Source organism: Vidua chalybeata, chromosome 3 (genome assembly GCF_026979565.1).
Source record: "Vidua chalybeata isolate OUT-0048 chromosome 3, bVidCha1 merged haplotype, whole genome shotgun sequence".
In the NCBI taxonomy this organism is placed as follows: domain Eukaryota; kingdom Metazoa; phylum Chordata; class Aves; order Passeriformes; family Viduidae; genus Vidua; species Vidua chalybeata.
Window position 1 is genome coordinate 46742783 of NC_071532.1, and position 16080 is coordinate 46758862.

At 42.0% G+C, this 16080-nt stretch overlaps 1 protein-coding gene across 1 annotated transcript in view; it reads right to left on the reverse strand.

Moving 5' to 3' along the window:
- Window positions 1–12831: 12831 nt before the first annotated feature.
- TAB2 (TGF-beta activated kinase 1 (MAP3K7) binding protein 2) overlaps window positions 12832–16080 on the reverse strand; it is a 59912-nt gene continuing 56663 nt past the window's right edge. The window contains exon 7 of the mRNA XM_053938834.1: window positions 12832–14879. Within this exon, the coding sequence (XP_053794809.1) occupies window positions 14734–14879 (146 nt within the window). The 3' untranslated portion in view covers window positions 12832–14733. The remainder of the gene's footprint in view (window positions 14880–16080) is intronic.

Below are 16080 nucleotides of genomic sequence, written 5' to 3' on the forward strand. Positions count from 1 at the left end.
AAAAAAGAGTCAGGGAAAAAAAAATCCTCTTCCTTTCTCTATACTCTGTCTTTTCCGAAAAGGCAGAAAGCCAGAGACACCCTCCCTTGCAAGGGGCTAGGGAAACTAAACACAAATATTTCACTGAGAATTCTTGGGTCAGCCCTGCAATAGCTCCTCAGCGTAAGGGGGAAGGAGGCTGCTCTTCGCAGTCCTGGGCACCTCAATGCACCTCCCACCAGCTTGCCTAAAATACAGAAATCTCTCCTTTGCAGAACATGGATGACAAGCCTACTAATGTGGTGAGCTGAGGTACCATAAGAATTAATGCCATAAAACAGTCTATAAAGTAGATAATCTTCCTGGGTATCAAACACTTGTATTTGCCAATTATTCTGAGAAGTTTTGATAATATTTTAACTCAGTTCCCACAAGAGCAGGCACAATTTATAAGCAAGTATTTGAACTAATCACAAAAACTAAATAGAACACGACTTCTCTCCGCCTTAAAAAATGTTGGGAAGAACAAGGCTTGTACTTCACCAAGTGTGACAGACCTTTGCACTCACTCATGTATACACAAGACTGCTGTAGGAAATATCTCCCATTCACTGGTGGGTCTGGATGCTTTGAACTCTTGAGAAGAGTGTAATATTACAGCACCATTACCATTATTAAGAAAGTGCTATGACTTGCAATTGATAGCAAAGGGATTTTTTAATAGTATTTTAGCCATGTCCCTTCTCCACCCCCAGCTGGGCTCACTGCCTTGAAGTCTTGCAGCAGGCTCAGAGGAACTCTTTAGTGAGATGTGCTGACTTTGCAAATGCAGCCCAAACAGACATGCATGTGGAGCAGAGCAGTGAGTGAACACAGCCATGCATGGGGACAGCACATGGGAGGCAGTGAACCAGAGAGCCAGGACAGCCCCTGAAGGGCTTTGAGTGCAGTCAGGAAATCAGATGATGTGCATGAATGGTGGCATCAGGATTGCTCACCCTAACCACACTGCCAGCTCTTCCTCTTTCCCTGAGTTAAACTGTTTCCTCATCTCCCCTTTCTTCTCCCATCCTTGTTGGGCTCAGGATTTTCGTTGCACCTACAATTCCCTAGTTTGGGCATTGAAGGGAATTACTAACACTGCTGGTTCCATACAGAAGACAAATGGGCATCAGTACACTTGATGGCAGAAGAAAAATATAAACTAGGAGCAGGCAGCAAAATATAGATGGCATAAAAAAAAAATACCACACTGGACAACAAGTAGATTTTCTCAAGTAAAGAACAAAAAGAAATTAAATCCAATTAATTAATAGTAGAGCTTGAAGGAGCAAGCAATATCACATATGGTAGGATGAACCTTGGAAAGGAACTGCTGTGCAAACTAAGACTGAAAAAGGTGTCTGCCACCCATCTGCACACTTGCAAGGCTGAACAAAGCAGGCCCAGCTCTCCTGCAGCTCTTAGCTTGCTGAATTTAGAATCTGTAATTTAATATTTGCAGGGACTCTAAACAACTGAGAAAAGTGCTAAATAAGAAGCAGATCAGCTGTAGTAACCAAATGAGCTACAACACTGAGCACAAAGTCAAGACAAAGATAACTTCACCATCTGGTGATTTAGTTTCCAGATTAGACTTCATTTTACTACAGGAATTAAAGTTCTCCTGGCATGGTTGGGAGGAGAGCTGTGCAGAGAGACCAGAACTGCCTACAAGGACTAAAGAACAACCAAGGCTTGCCAAGGGGGGCAGCAGGAGAAGCCCAGAGGAATGTGATGGCTTTTACCACTTGAACTGGTAAACAACAAAATGCACTTCATTAAATAATACCACATTCTCCAGCTACATAGAAATCTAAATCCTAAGAACTGCCATGATGCCTTGGTAAAGGTTGCAGTCCACCCCTCCACCACTCCAAAAGTGGTGCTAAGGAAAATTTAGCAGGGAAGCAGATTCGTTATTGCCAAAATATACACAGCCATTGGCAGACAATTATAAGTGTTACTCAAAACCATCATCAGAATGAGAAATACCGAGGTCTCCCCACAGGAGGTCCTGTTAGGAAGAGGTTGAAGTGAATACAGAAGCTTGTAAAAATGTTATTTCCAGCAGGGAAACATTCTTGGAGAACTTCAGTATCTGCATATCCTTTTGTTCATAACGTAATGTATGACATGTGGTGTATTTGGAGCCCTGGCTTCACTTAAAGAAGAAGATGGAAGATCTTTAAATCTTCAGAGCATCTTCCCTAGGTCATATTTAAGCCTTGCAGAAGGTAAAAAAAAGTGAATACCAGTTTAAATTGAAGTAAAATAAACAGTATTATGGAAAACAGGACAGAGAACCCAATTTTCTACATCAGTAGAAAAGTAGAAAAAATAATCAACTGTTATTTCTGTTCATCTTCTATGATATTGATAAGCAACTAGGGATGGTATTTGGGAGACACTGGTTTAGGTCAGCCTCTGCACTTTGCTCTTTGATGTTCTAATGTTTGAACTTGCTCACAGCCAAATGGAAGTCGCGCAATTGACATCCCTAAGACATGCACCAATAACATATTTCTAGAAAAGACGATGGCCAAGTCCACCACAAGGTGTCGATGTGGTAGCACTAGAAGCAGTATTTGCTGCTCCAAGGGCGGCTTTGACACGCCGGTGCCGTGCACTCGGGGAAATCCTGGCAGCAGAAGCTGCACTCGGGAGCAGCAGAGGCGCCAGGACAGGGCTGTGCGGCACAGGCTCAGCTCTGCTCAGCACGGACGCTCCTCTGCCGGGGACCCGGCCTGAGAGGCTCCCGCAGGCTGAAAGAAACCACGAACCTGCGGGTGAGGCTCGATCTCACCGGCCGAACCAATTCTGCTGCTTCTGCGACTTGAAACACGTGGCATTGTTAACCATTCACACGCGCCTGGGCTTTAGCCTGCCGTTTATGTTTAAGCAGCCCTGCAAGGGCACACAGCAGCTCACACGGACTCGGAGGCTACAGCAGTGTCAGGCTGTGCAGCAGTGAGAGACAAATGCAGAATTACAGGTTTCAGAAAGGGGGTATTTTACAAAATCTACCCTTTATTCCATCTCTTTATTCTCCCCTCACCTGCAGTTCAAGCTGTGGCTGCCCTGCCATGGGCGGCTCAGGATTTATCTTGGCTGGGGCCCAGGTGCTGCTGCCAGGCTTTCCTTTCAGGGCAGCAGCCCTGGGAAAGTCACTCGGGGTTAAGTTTAGAGTTCCACGTTGGCACATTCTTAACGCAAGCCAAAAATAAGTGTGAATGGGGATCAATTTTATGAATTTGCTGAGCTGCCAATTATATTTTAAAGCTGAAATCTGAAACTAGGTTTGCCAGTGGATAAGTATCACAGCCAATCCTTAGGCAGAAATTAATTGAAAAAATACTCTGCAAGCCCAGATAACATTTGTAAGGCAAGGCTATCTCCCATGTCTTTCCAGATGGACTTTGGACATTGGCAGTCAATCAGAACACAGGGGATTTTAACTAATTAAGTTTATTGACTTGTATGTGTCAATCAGCAGTTAGGTGGATATACAACAAATATTCCCAGTAGGGCAGCATTAAAGGGAGGGGGTGCAGGGGGAACTTTCTCCCAAAACAAACCAGTACAAGCTCCTACTGCATTCCTTTTACACCTTCTTTCCTTGCATTTTTGGGGAGCAGGGTCACCACAGGTGTACAGCTGCCCAAAGCCAGGCAGCTGAGTTGTGCACCTACGTCTCAACAGAACTGAAAATAAAATTCTCCGCTTGCCAGGCAGAGGCTGGATGTGCAACTCAGCACTTACAGCCTTGAGCTCACAGCTAGCTGAAACCTGCCTGCAGCCTTATTTCTAAGCTCCTTGCCAGAGGCACAAATAACCCTGTGGATCCAGCTATCACATCACCAGCAGAGCAGCAAAACTGGCTTGAAGGCAGGATTTCCTGGTGGAGCCTGTATTTGTCCACAAGCCAGCAGAGGATTCCCAATATTGTGCCATACTCGATTTCATTTATTCAGGCCTGCATTTGTGGTGCCCAGCTCTTGGTTTTCAGGGCTGTCATGGTTTGACACTGGCGCAATGCCAGCGCCCCCATGAAAATACACCTTCCCAAATAAATGCTGTGAGATGTTATCAGGAACAGAGCAGAGCAGGCCCAAGCTTAATAACAGAGGAAAAAAAAATTGATTAAACTACTACTACTACTAAAAGACACACACATTAAATCCAGGATGAAGACCTTTTAAAACACCCCTCTTCCTCTCAATTTCCAAAACACCCACCATGAAACATCACCCGGGATTCCTGATCAAATTATCACCCTTCAGATAATCAATACTCAGTCTAGCAAAGGAGAGAGAAGTCTCTCTTGCGCCACAGACCCTCCAGGAAACACAGTTGCCACCTCCTGTGTTTCCATGTCACACATGGCAACCGCCCGGAGAAAATCTGCCAGTGTGACACTCTCCTTTCCATGTTACAGTGCTCTCACCACCGTGCATGGACAGACTGCTCACAGGGCTCCTTTAAGGATGCTTTGCCATGGACCAAAAGAAACAACAGTTCAGCTTCTCATCTTGGGATTACAGTCCCCCCCATTTTCCCCCTGGGGCCAAGGGTCCAGGAACAGAGATCATCTTCTTCCTGAAGACAGAGGGCATCACCATTCCCTCCTCAGCTTTCCTCTGTTCTTGCCATTCCTGTGCTGGTGGTTGCTGAAGCAGGTCTCCTTGGGTCACCACTGCATCCCCCTAAAATGCAGTCTCTATTGCAGGAGATTTTGGTTCAGTCTATGGCTAACAAGAAAAGTCCAGCCAAAAGCTACTCCATCTTCCACCTCCCACCTAAAAATTTCTTCTTTTAACATCTCAGGTCCCGGACTGTCTCTCTTCCACTACAAATCGAGGAGGAGTAATATTTTACAAAGCCCTTATTTCCCAGGAAAGGGTTAAAAGTTCAGACTCCCTGGATGGCTGAAATTTCTGCCCAGCATTCTCGACTCCCACACTGGGCATCATCCCCCCCCTTTCTCCTTCTCCTCTGTCGGCAAATTTCCAGGTGCCATCAGGCTCTCTGTCTCTTTCCCTCTGCTGAGGGGACAAAGGCATCTCCGCTTCTCTCCACCCTTCCATCCCCAGGAGCTGGCTCGGTTCCAGACCCTCAGCCCCTCGGCCTACCTGGACAAGGCCGCATGGCTTCCCCTCCCCCACCCAGCCCATGGCTGGGCGGGGGGGAGTCTGCACTCTCTGAAGACCGGAACCAAAAGAGACAGTTCTCCTGGGAGTTCTTGCTTTTAACCCCCTGTGTTCTCAGAGGCGTGTCCATACTTTCAGTGGTCACTCCAGGTGCCAATATCCAAACCTGACCACTGACTGGTTTGACCCAACTTCCTGAAAAAAAAAAAATCACTTCCATGTCAAACCACAACAAGGGCTCAATACAGTTTTGAATGCAGTTCATCCCATTTCAAGGTGGATTTACATCAAAGCCATTAGCACCAATATTACAAAAGTTACACACACTTTCTAAACTCTGCACTATGTAAAAGAATCTGTGAAAAACAGAAGAAATCCTTCTTGAGCAACTTCTAAAGCAAATCTTCCAGAGGACACAGACAGCTTTATGACATACAAAATGTATACGTCTTATTAATAAAAATGTATTTCACATATTTTAATAATATAATTTTACTATGTGTATATGTATATAATGTATAAACATTATATTATATTGTATTGACACTGAGCTGCAATCCAAAAGTACCCACCTCAAGTGCTGTGTGCAGTTTTGGTCACCACAATATAATATAGACATAGAGCTATGAGAAAGCATCCATAGAAGGACCATGAGGATGGTGAAGGGTCTGAGAGGAAGCTGTGTAAGAAGCAACTGAGGTCATTTGGTCTGTTCAGCCTGGAGGAGAGGAGACGGAGACCATGCTGTGATCTTCAACATCCTTACAAGGCAAAGCAGAGAGGTAGACACTGAAATCTTCACTTTTGAGACCTGAGAAAATGGCCTGAAGCTGCGTCAGGGGAGGCTTAGATTGGATATCAGGAAAAGGTTCACCACCAGAAGGTGGTTGGGCATTGGAACAGGCTCCACAGGGAAGTGGTCACAGCATCAAGCCTGACAGAATTCAAGAAGTGTTTGGACAATGCTCTTAGGCACAAGGTATGTCCTGTGCAAGGCCAGGAGTTGACTCGATTCTGATGTATCCCTTCCAACTCAGCATATTTATGATTCTAAACACTGAGGCTTTTGCTGGAGCATTCCCAGGGTGCTGTCATGGCCCAGCCTGGAAACGCTGCCCTGCAGTACATGGCCTCTGAAGTGCAGGGCAGCCTGCCCTGACAGCAAAGGCTTCCCCAGGCTGGCCTTGACACAATTCAGAAGGAAGCAAGAAGCACCAGTTTTGCTCCTGCCTGCCTAGGGACCAAAGACTCAGTATTGGGTTAAGAGTACAATAAAACCTTGCCAGCTCAGGGGTGACTCAGCAGCTCGTGTGCATTACATCAAGCCCTGCACGATCAAACACGCTAGCAGGGAAGTCAAGAGAAAATGAGGAAACACTTGGTTTGGGAGCTACCCATGGCCATAATGTGGTATAACCCCTCACAGCACTGCAGCAAGCTTATCTCCTCCTGACTGGAAAGTGCTAAAAGGGCAGGGAAAGCAAACTCCATTGACCCAGGTACTGGAGGCTTGTGAAAAAAAAAAAAAACATCTGGAAAAGGTCAGCAAGCGTGCTGGCTCACGTTACTGCTAAAGGCATGCAGAGAGAGCTAACTGTGCCTGTGTCGTGACAGCTGGCAGGCACCCTCTCAAAATACCACACGAAAACCAACCAGAGGCAGCCAACAAAACCTGCAGGTATGGAGCAGCTTTTGTAGCTAAACACACAACAGGAAGGCTTGGGGTGGGGGAAATCCCACACAAAGTAGGCCCTGTCAAACATGAGTGACGGCTGATGCTTTAGAGGATCACACAGGAGTTGCTAACAGATGAATAATGACTGACAGATCAAGCCTCTGAGCAATCTAATTTATGCCACCTACCTCAAGCCCTCAGCCACAGCCTTTTCACTGGTGTGTTTTATTCATTGGTCTTTATAAGGTTGTGTTTAAATGCTTTTACTCTTAACATGAAAATAAAAACAATTAGGTCATGGCAGTAACAGCAGGAGCCAATTGTGATGTGAAATGAGCTGTGTTACCTTCCTGAAACTCATCTGGAGTCATAAAGCCAAAATTCAGAAAAAAACATTAATCACCACTTGCCAACGTCTTCCTTTTGGCCACAGAAGTGAAAGCCCTTCCACACTAAGCAGGAAACAGCAGCTGTGACCAAATGATGGGCAATGCCAAGATCAGCCATTCCCTGTCAGCCCTAGGAGTGTGCCATTCCAGTGCCAGAAGACAGGATTCATAGCCCATTAACAGCCCCACAGAGAATGGGAGCATCCTGGAGTGTAGCCCTGTAAACCAGCAACAACGACACCTCCAGCTGGGGGTGATGCAATCCCTGCTCTGAAGCATTACTAATGCATTTTGTCTCAGTCTCATGAGATGAATTTCACATGTGAAATGAAAAGATACTGAGCTGAAATCATCACATGGCAGCCCACCACTTTCTGGGCCAGTACTATGACTAATACAACCATTTTAAAATTCAAGAGAAAAGCATGGTTGCCATGGGGTGGCAGACTGATGAACAAGTGCGACCTAGATGCTGACTCAATCCTTGAACTCAAGCACTGTGTGCAATCAAGTTATCAATTGGTTCAACCCTGCTACCAAATACAGGGATTGGTCCAGGAAAAGAACAGGATGAAAAGATAGGAAATTAAATGAAAGAGAATGAAAATCAACATGAAGCAAGAGATCAGGAAATGGATGACACTTTTCTATGCAACTACGTAGAGACATACCTTTGCATGCCACTTACCTTATGTCCACTTTGAACTTAGCTGGGCTCTCAAAGCTGGAATGCAAGTTTCCGAGCATGGCGCCACATGGTACAGCCATGACTGACAGTTGCGTTAGGGGCGAATAGTAAATTATGTCAACAGTGAAGTATCTCTCTCCATCACTCAACCCTGTTTTTTTCAGGAAGCACTGAGAACTGGGAACAGGGAAGATACAGAGTCACAAAAAAACCCAAAAGATAAATCCTACTTCTAATCCAAACTTTCACTGTAGCTACTGGATAGTTGCAACAAAACATACGAAACTTGGCCTGAGTGGTTGTTCAAGTCTCTAATTAGAGATGGAGAAAAGGCAAACTGAAAAGACAGAGGCAGAGATGAAGACATAGGGAATAGCAAAATCCTGGGGTTGCATTCTGCACCCTGCCATGGCACAAGAACAGAGCATCTTTTAGAAGCTGAGTCAGTGACACAGCAATTGCTGAGATGGACAAACCAAGGGCCAAGCTGGATTGAGCTTTGAGCATCCTGGACTAGTGGAAGTTGTCCCCGCCCATGGCAGAGGGAGCTGGAACTAGATGAGCTTAAAGGTCCCTTCCAACCCAAACCATTCAAAGATTCTCCAATACCTTTGGCCATATTGCCTTTTAAGGCCTAAGAGGTATTTCACACTTTTTCACTACTGTGCACAAGCTCACAGTCAGCACCAGCCCCAGAGCAGTGGGATGGGACACAATGCACCCAAACATGTCCTTCTTCCAAACAGCAGCTCCCCAGATGGAGCAACAGTAGCTCTCCATGACATAAAGTAAATACAAACAGGAGCAAAGCTGCAAAAAGATTCTGTAAAAAATCCATCCATCCATCCATCCATCCATCCATCCATCCATCCATCCGTCCATCCATCCATCCAATTTTGTTCTACACAGGATATAACCTGTGAAATAGTAAATACTAAAATAAATTTAAAAGCCAAAATAACAATCAAAAAAGGGCCCCCAACTCACCATTTACAGCTAACTATGAAGTACAGAGTTGCTACCATGAATAAGTAGATTGTAAATGAAATATCTTTTATATCAGCTGATAAGAGACATTAGGTATGTTCAAACATTGCTTTGCTTGTAATCTTAGATCAACAAAAAACCGCTATAAAACGAATTCTTTAAATAAAGTTTTTGGGAAGATAACTTTTGTAATTAAGTTTTCATTACAAACACACATGCATTCTCTCATCTGAATCATGTTTCCTGTCACCTCATAAGAGCTATCAATATTTGTTAACCTCTATAAAACTCACTTCTAGATTTACCACATGAATTAGGAAACACCACTTTTACGGGTTTATTGTTGCAGTATGATGGTACAAAGCTAATCCAGAATTAATGATGCACAGGCTATTCTTTCGAGAGAACAAAGTGTCTCTTTTAAGGAATCAGTGTCCAACCTTGCAAACCATGGAGGATGAATAACCCCTTTTACATGCAGGCGCCTCTTCCCTGTTGTGGGTAAGCAGCTGTGTACCAGTCAGATGAGGAACTCCAGGGACTCACTTCTCACTGTCCTTTCCTCAGGAAAACCTTGTGAACTTTTCCCTGGCATGTAGTGAAATGTGGCAAGCGCAAAACCTCAGCAGACAATGGAGACGTGGCTATCCTGTCAGCAGATGCACAGTGGTGACACCAGCATTCTCTCACATAATGACCCAACTTCCGGACTTCAACACACCCTGTCCAGCTCTGAGGTCTTCTGCTTGCCACATTTTATTTTGCATGCTACAGCAGGATGCAAGGAAAGCAACACCACCTGCTTCTGTATACGGAGAGCAAAGGGCACAGCATTCCTTAGACCATTTCCTTGCTATCTCCAACACCACATTCCTTAGCCTTGGACCTTCAATCATTTGCAAGGGGAACCTGAATTTAGGTATATCAGTCACCGGCTAATAAGGTCTGCTGATATCTCCTAAGACAAAAAGCACATTAAAATGCTGAATTCTCAGCATCTCCATTTGTTACCATATCAGCTACATCAAAATTATTTTGGTACCACATTCCTGTAAATGGTGCGAAAAAAAAGCACAGTCACAGAATTCAAAGCCGTAACAATGCGCCCCCTTAAAAAGTGAAACTGGTGTATAAAACAACTTCAAACGCTTTAGTAGTACCCGAATTGAGATGCTACTTTTCACTTTTAAAATCTGCACTCACGTGTGATATGATAGGGTTTTATTATTTTAAATGAACTCGCACATCATAGGCAGTTTGAACCCCCGCAGACAATAATTTTGGCTCAAAGTCCTCTCTAAGTACACATGGATATCTGCTAATCAAATCAATAAAGAGAACAGGACACTGGGAAAAATAATCAGCTAAACTCATGCCTGCCGCAGCACTGCACTGGCTGAAGATTGTTATATTTTGATTAAATATTAAAAAGTATTTGCATTTGTGATGAAAGCATCATTATATGCACTGCTGGAAATTAACATTTGTGAAGTCTTGACTGAAGCAAAAATTTCTGAGACTTTTACTCAGTGCTGCCTCTGAAGGTGGCACTGTTTGAGTTCTACTGTAGATGCCATTCATACAGAACTGCTCAAAGAGAAGAACAAATTAAAACTAAAGAATCATATAAAAAAGTCAAATTGAGTCAAATTGAGTCTGATCATATTTTCAATGTTCACCACCACTCCCAATTGCTCCTCTAGCACTTAAGCTTGTTATAGAGCCTGAAGCCCCCAAACATTTCAAAGAAACTCTTCCTATTCTCTCTCAGTACTTTTAAAGTAGTTTACACAAAATATGAACCTCTGGACTACATAAAATCAAAGGTTCTTCCTCAAAATTAGCAATAAAATAGCTATTCAAGCAGTCAGGCTTGAAAAAGGAATGCACTGAAATTATTCCACTCTGTGCCAATGAAAGTAATCTAAAGTTTAATTTGTATTTGCTGTTCAACTTATCTGGGTATAACAAATATGAGATATCAAATTATTTTCTTGCTAAAGTTAGAATTAAACTTAAGTAATAACTGCTGTGCATTCACAAGCTACACTACATATTCTGTTAACTGTCCTGAAAAGTTTCTGCCATTGCTTTGTAGCAATACTCCCATTTTAGAATACCAAAGACATCTTTAATTGAGTCTTCCTTTGTGTCCAGGCTCCAATATATATTCAAGTGAGAGGAAATTGACTGAAGAAATATAGTACTGATAAGGACACTTTTCCCCCAGGTATCTACAAAACACGCTGAAAGTAGATGTTTCAAGACCTCAAAACTGATTAAATTCACATAAATAAAGGAAATACACAGATAGGCATTAATACTGACCACACAGTTTTAAAGCCAATTTATCATTAGCTTGAGACTAAAGATACTGAATCTCATCATTAAACTGAATTTCATGGGTGCCACACCTGGCCACACTCCTGGACAACAGAACAGCTTGACTGCTGAGAGACTGCACAAATGTTTTTCTAATACATCTAGAAAGTAGCAAGGTGAACTGAGTCAGTTCCACTGAGCTGATGTCACACAGCAGCCCAGTCAGTACTAGCTCTGTTTTGTTGCTACATTTCTAAAGTTATCCCAATTCTGAAACTTGACCAAGTGACAATCTTAAGCATTCACAAAAAATAAAGAGGAGCATCTCTGAAAGCCAAGAAGGGTACTCCCTTCTTGCACACATGTACTTGAGATCACTGACAAAGACAGTACAGAAAAGTAAAAAGTCATAAATCAGCATCCAATATAAAGTACTGATGTTCACAACACAAAGTTTAACCTTCCTGCAAGTATTTTTTTTTTAATGTTCTGTGAGGAAAATCCAGCAGTGAAATCTAGCTCCAGTTCATCCTTCAAATTGAAGGCCATGACACAGTACATTGATATGCCACTATCTGATGATATATGTGACCTGAAGTATGCTAAGGGCATAAAACTCTTGAAGGGGAAGGTAAAAGTCTGGAATAGACACTGGAGACATCATATCTCTTATCCCACTGTTTCAGGATCAGTTATTGAAAAGGCTGTCCAATACACACTCATGTTGAGCAGATGGCTCTGCACAGCTAGCTGGAACAAGGATGTAAGTTTTTTTTTTCCTTCAGAAAATAAACAAGAAGGGAACAAGGGAAAAAAATCAATTATGCATTTCATAGAATGAGCAGGATTCCATCTCACCTATTTCTCCAAATATGCTCTTTCCACCCCTCAGTTGACTGAAGTTTCCTTTATAAATTCAGTTGCACCCCTCATTCCAACCACTATTTCTCATATTGCAGATTACAGCACACTAGTTGAATAATATACATTAAGGATTTTTTTTTCTGGATCTGTAACTAATTTTTTTTTAATAGATGTCTCCTGAAGGCCTTTTATACAGCATCAGTATATCTCAGGAAAGCCCAACTCCACATAACAAATATCTGCTTCAACAGGATCCATGTGGGAAAGACATGTCAAGGAACACACCACATCTCACAGCATTTATATCCATAGCACCAAGATACAGTTTAGCCATGTTCATCCTTAAACTTTGCTTATATCAACATAAGTTTGTCATCTGTTACCACAAAGTAGTTGCCCACTTTGGTTTAGAAAAACACTTAAAAAATCATAAACCCCAGAAGCAGGAAGTAAAAAGGGCCTGTGTCTAGCTTATTGCTTTATGAATAAGTGAGTGGGTCTTTGGTCAGAAAACAATCTCGTTCAGTCCAACTTTATGAAATACATTCCTTATGCTCACTGAATTGGAATTAAACAGAGTAACGCATGGCAGGAGAGACAAGGTTCAACAAAACAAATGCTTAAATAAAAACTCTGCTCATAAGAAATCAGCCTACTTTTAATACTGTTAATGCTTATTGTTCCGTTGAGTATTCTGTTGCTCCACAGCATGGAAAAAGCAAACAAATCACAAAAGAAAACATTAGAATATTTTTTTTTAATTTTTATAAATAACTTATCTGTTACAAAGGCAGTTTACCCAGCTAAATCACAAAACCATCAACTCAAGATATCCAAATTAGGTTTTATTAATAAACAGGTAAAAACTGATTTGTCAATCTTCACATAGAACTGCAGATGAAGCTGAAAAACAAGGCCTCATTTTATAAACAAAATGCATTGAATGCAAGTGCTTTGGGTCTACTGCCTAATTACCTGGGATTGACATTTTCTTCCCACATAAAAAAAATGCAAAGCCTTCAAAACAAAGGCCTTTGTGCATTCACATAGATCACTTGTAAAACTCCTAATAAAAGTGTCCACTGGCGGATGTTTACAGTGGGTGACAGTTTACTTTGTCTCTTGCTACATGGTTAGCACTCCCTCCAGCCTCACACTAAGTGCTGCTGCTACATAATTCTTTTCGTGCCGTCTTTCATGCATATTGTACTGGAATTCCATTTTCTTGATCTTGGTTACATACATCCCCGATTATGTGAGTATTTTCCTTAAAAAAATAGATCATCAAAATAAAAGAGATGCTTGAGGTTGCTTCAGTGTTCAAGTCTGTTTGATTGCTCTTTTCCAGCCTTTATTTCAGTTGTCCTAAATATTGCTATCCTTGTTTTCTATAAATATGAGACTTCACCACAAAGTCAGGTTTAGAAACTGGCTGCCAAAACAGGAAAGCATTTAAAGTCCTTGAACAAAGCTGTACGATGCTGTTGCTGTTGATTTTGGCATTTTATGTACTTCCCCAATGGATCTCTCTTCAGGAGTCTGCAAGACACCCAGCAGATGAAGCAAGCTTAACTCGGATGCTGATCTGTTGGTGGGTTGAAAGTTTCCTAGTATAAGGTTTCCTCACACCAGACAAAATGCTCCCTTTGTGTCACCCACCGTAAAACTCAGTGTACAGAGTGAACTATATGCATAACTCTTCCAACTTTTCCTGCACTTTTACCACGCTGCATCTGCAGGTCTTCACAGATCATCAGCATTTACAAGAGCAATGTACAGAATGAGCAGAGGAAAGCTATTTTGTGCATAGTTTCTTACTAACGCTCTTATTTTAAGGCATTGCTTCTCTCAGATAAAAGCTTAAAAAAAGGGACATGATCGTGCTTAATCACTTAAAGGGAAAAAAAGAAAGTTAACAAAAAGACTATTACACTATACATACAGAAGTACAAGAAAATAATAAAGGTGAGGAAAAGAAATCACTTAAAGCAGGCTCTAGAGCTATGTACAGTAGGAAAAGCTTTGGGGTATTTCACTGTGTGTATTGTACAGACAACGCATGCAGTTTTTCCTTTTCATCTTTAGATGTGATTGTACTGATTTCTGGCTTCACAGAGATGTTTTCAGGGAAGACAAGGCAAAGAGTACCACTGATTTGTGAAGTTCTTCCCTTTATCAAAGGCACTATGTGGCAGCAAACAGTTTAAATATTTAAACCTTGTTCCTTTTAAGATCTCCTTTGTGCATGTAGTGTTTCACTGAAAGCTCTGAAAACAAAAACACTAGCACTCTATTCCTTTCCCCTGTCAAAATTCAGTAGTGACATCGGGGGCAGAGAAGAGGATGGGCAACACCCAGGCACTGAACACGGTGTGTGTTACTGGTAATACTGTACATGGTTCAGGCAGCTGGCGAGTCTCTCAGCAGATTGCCCTTCAGCCGATCAGCGTCAACTGCCTGTGGCACAACTGTGAGGTATTGCTTGCTCTGTGGGCTGATATTTAACAACAGCAAAACACCATCTCATCACACTTTCCATTTTACAAAATCCTATGCATAAATGCTTTTTTTGCCCCCCAACACCTGGACAATTCCTTGTATGTTTGCTATGGTCTTACAGAAGGTAATGGGCTCGTTGGCTCAGAAATGCCTGGGCATTTCACACTGTTCACAGCGATTTAAGGCCGGATGATTTAAAAAAGTACAGGCAGTACAACTCCACTGAGCTCCCTCATCTTCATCTGTGTCTGGAACAGTCTTTGGTGTTTTCACAATGGACCTCTGATCTGTGACATGGAAGAGATAAGATAAGCAGTTACTAACTGAAAGCAGCATGGAAAGAATTTTGAGATTTTTTTTTTTCCTGCAACTGAGAACTATCTTGTTCCTCTGAGAACAGCATAGTTATTAAAAGTGACAGAAGCAGCTTTTTACCACCCCCTTGACTACAGCTTGATTGTAGGTCAGCCAAAAGGCTCAAAGTAAAACTAAAAAAATCAAGTTTCCCATCCCTTAACTCTGCTTTCTTCCCTCAGTTCAAAGCTACTGCATAATAAGGAGATAAAATTTGCAAATTAATCAGCACAGGAAACATGGACAAGATTTAGATCTGAGGTCTACAGAGTGGTCTAAAATTCATTATGACAGGAAGTATGTGCATTGTAATTCTTTGATACATTAAACTTTTTATCCTAGAAAGAAGGTAGCAGTTCTTCAAGCCAGCTCAGCAGACAGATGTACTAAAGAAAAACCATTGCCTGGCTCTGTCATGCTAGAGTAATCATCCCAGCCATACCAACACATCGTTTTGCATGATGTGTTAAGACAGCAATCTTCAACTATTTTAAGAGAGAAAAGAAGAAGAGAGAAAAGGAATGAAAAGGATGAAAAGAGAGATGAGTGACTTCTCAAGTTAAGGGTTCCCTGGTTTAGGCAACTGCAAAATCCTTTCAGCCCATTATTTCATCTGGAAAACATCTCATCAGGAACTAATCAACGGCAACTGCTGCAAAATTACAGCAAGAACTCCAGAAGTACAACGGTACTGATCACAGTTGCAAGAAGAATTATTTTTGTTCTTTTGTGAACAGCAGTAATTCTGTTTTATGTCAAAGCCTACATGATAGCTAAATTGAAGCTTAAAATGAAATGAAAATTAAAGTTAATGAAGAGCTAAGATACAGCAGAGATACTTTTTTAAAAAGAAAGAAGAAAAGAAAGATTATTGATAGAGGGACTTTAGAGCTTTATAAACCAGTCAGGGATAATTTTGCATTTTTAAGATAGGTTTTACAATGCAGAACTGTCAGAAATCTCTAGGATGAGATTCTGTAACAACAGTTACTGCACACTCCAAGGACAATTTAACACACATATCTATATTATGTGGAGAACTTCCAGGTCAGAAAGACTGCACAGAAACACCTGTGGATTATCTCCGTGTTTCATGAGGTGGTCTGCCTAAAGTCATAGTATAATGATGTTCCA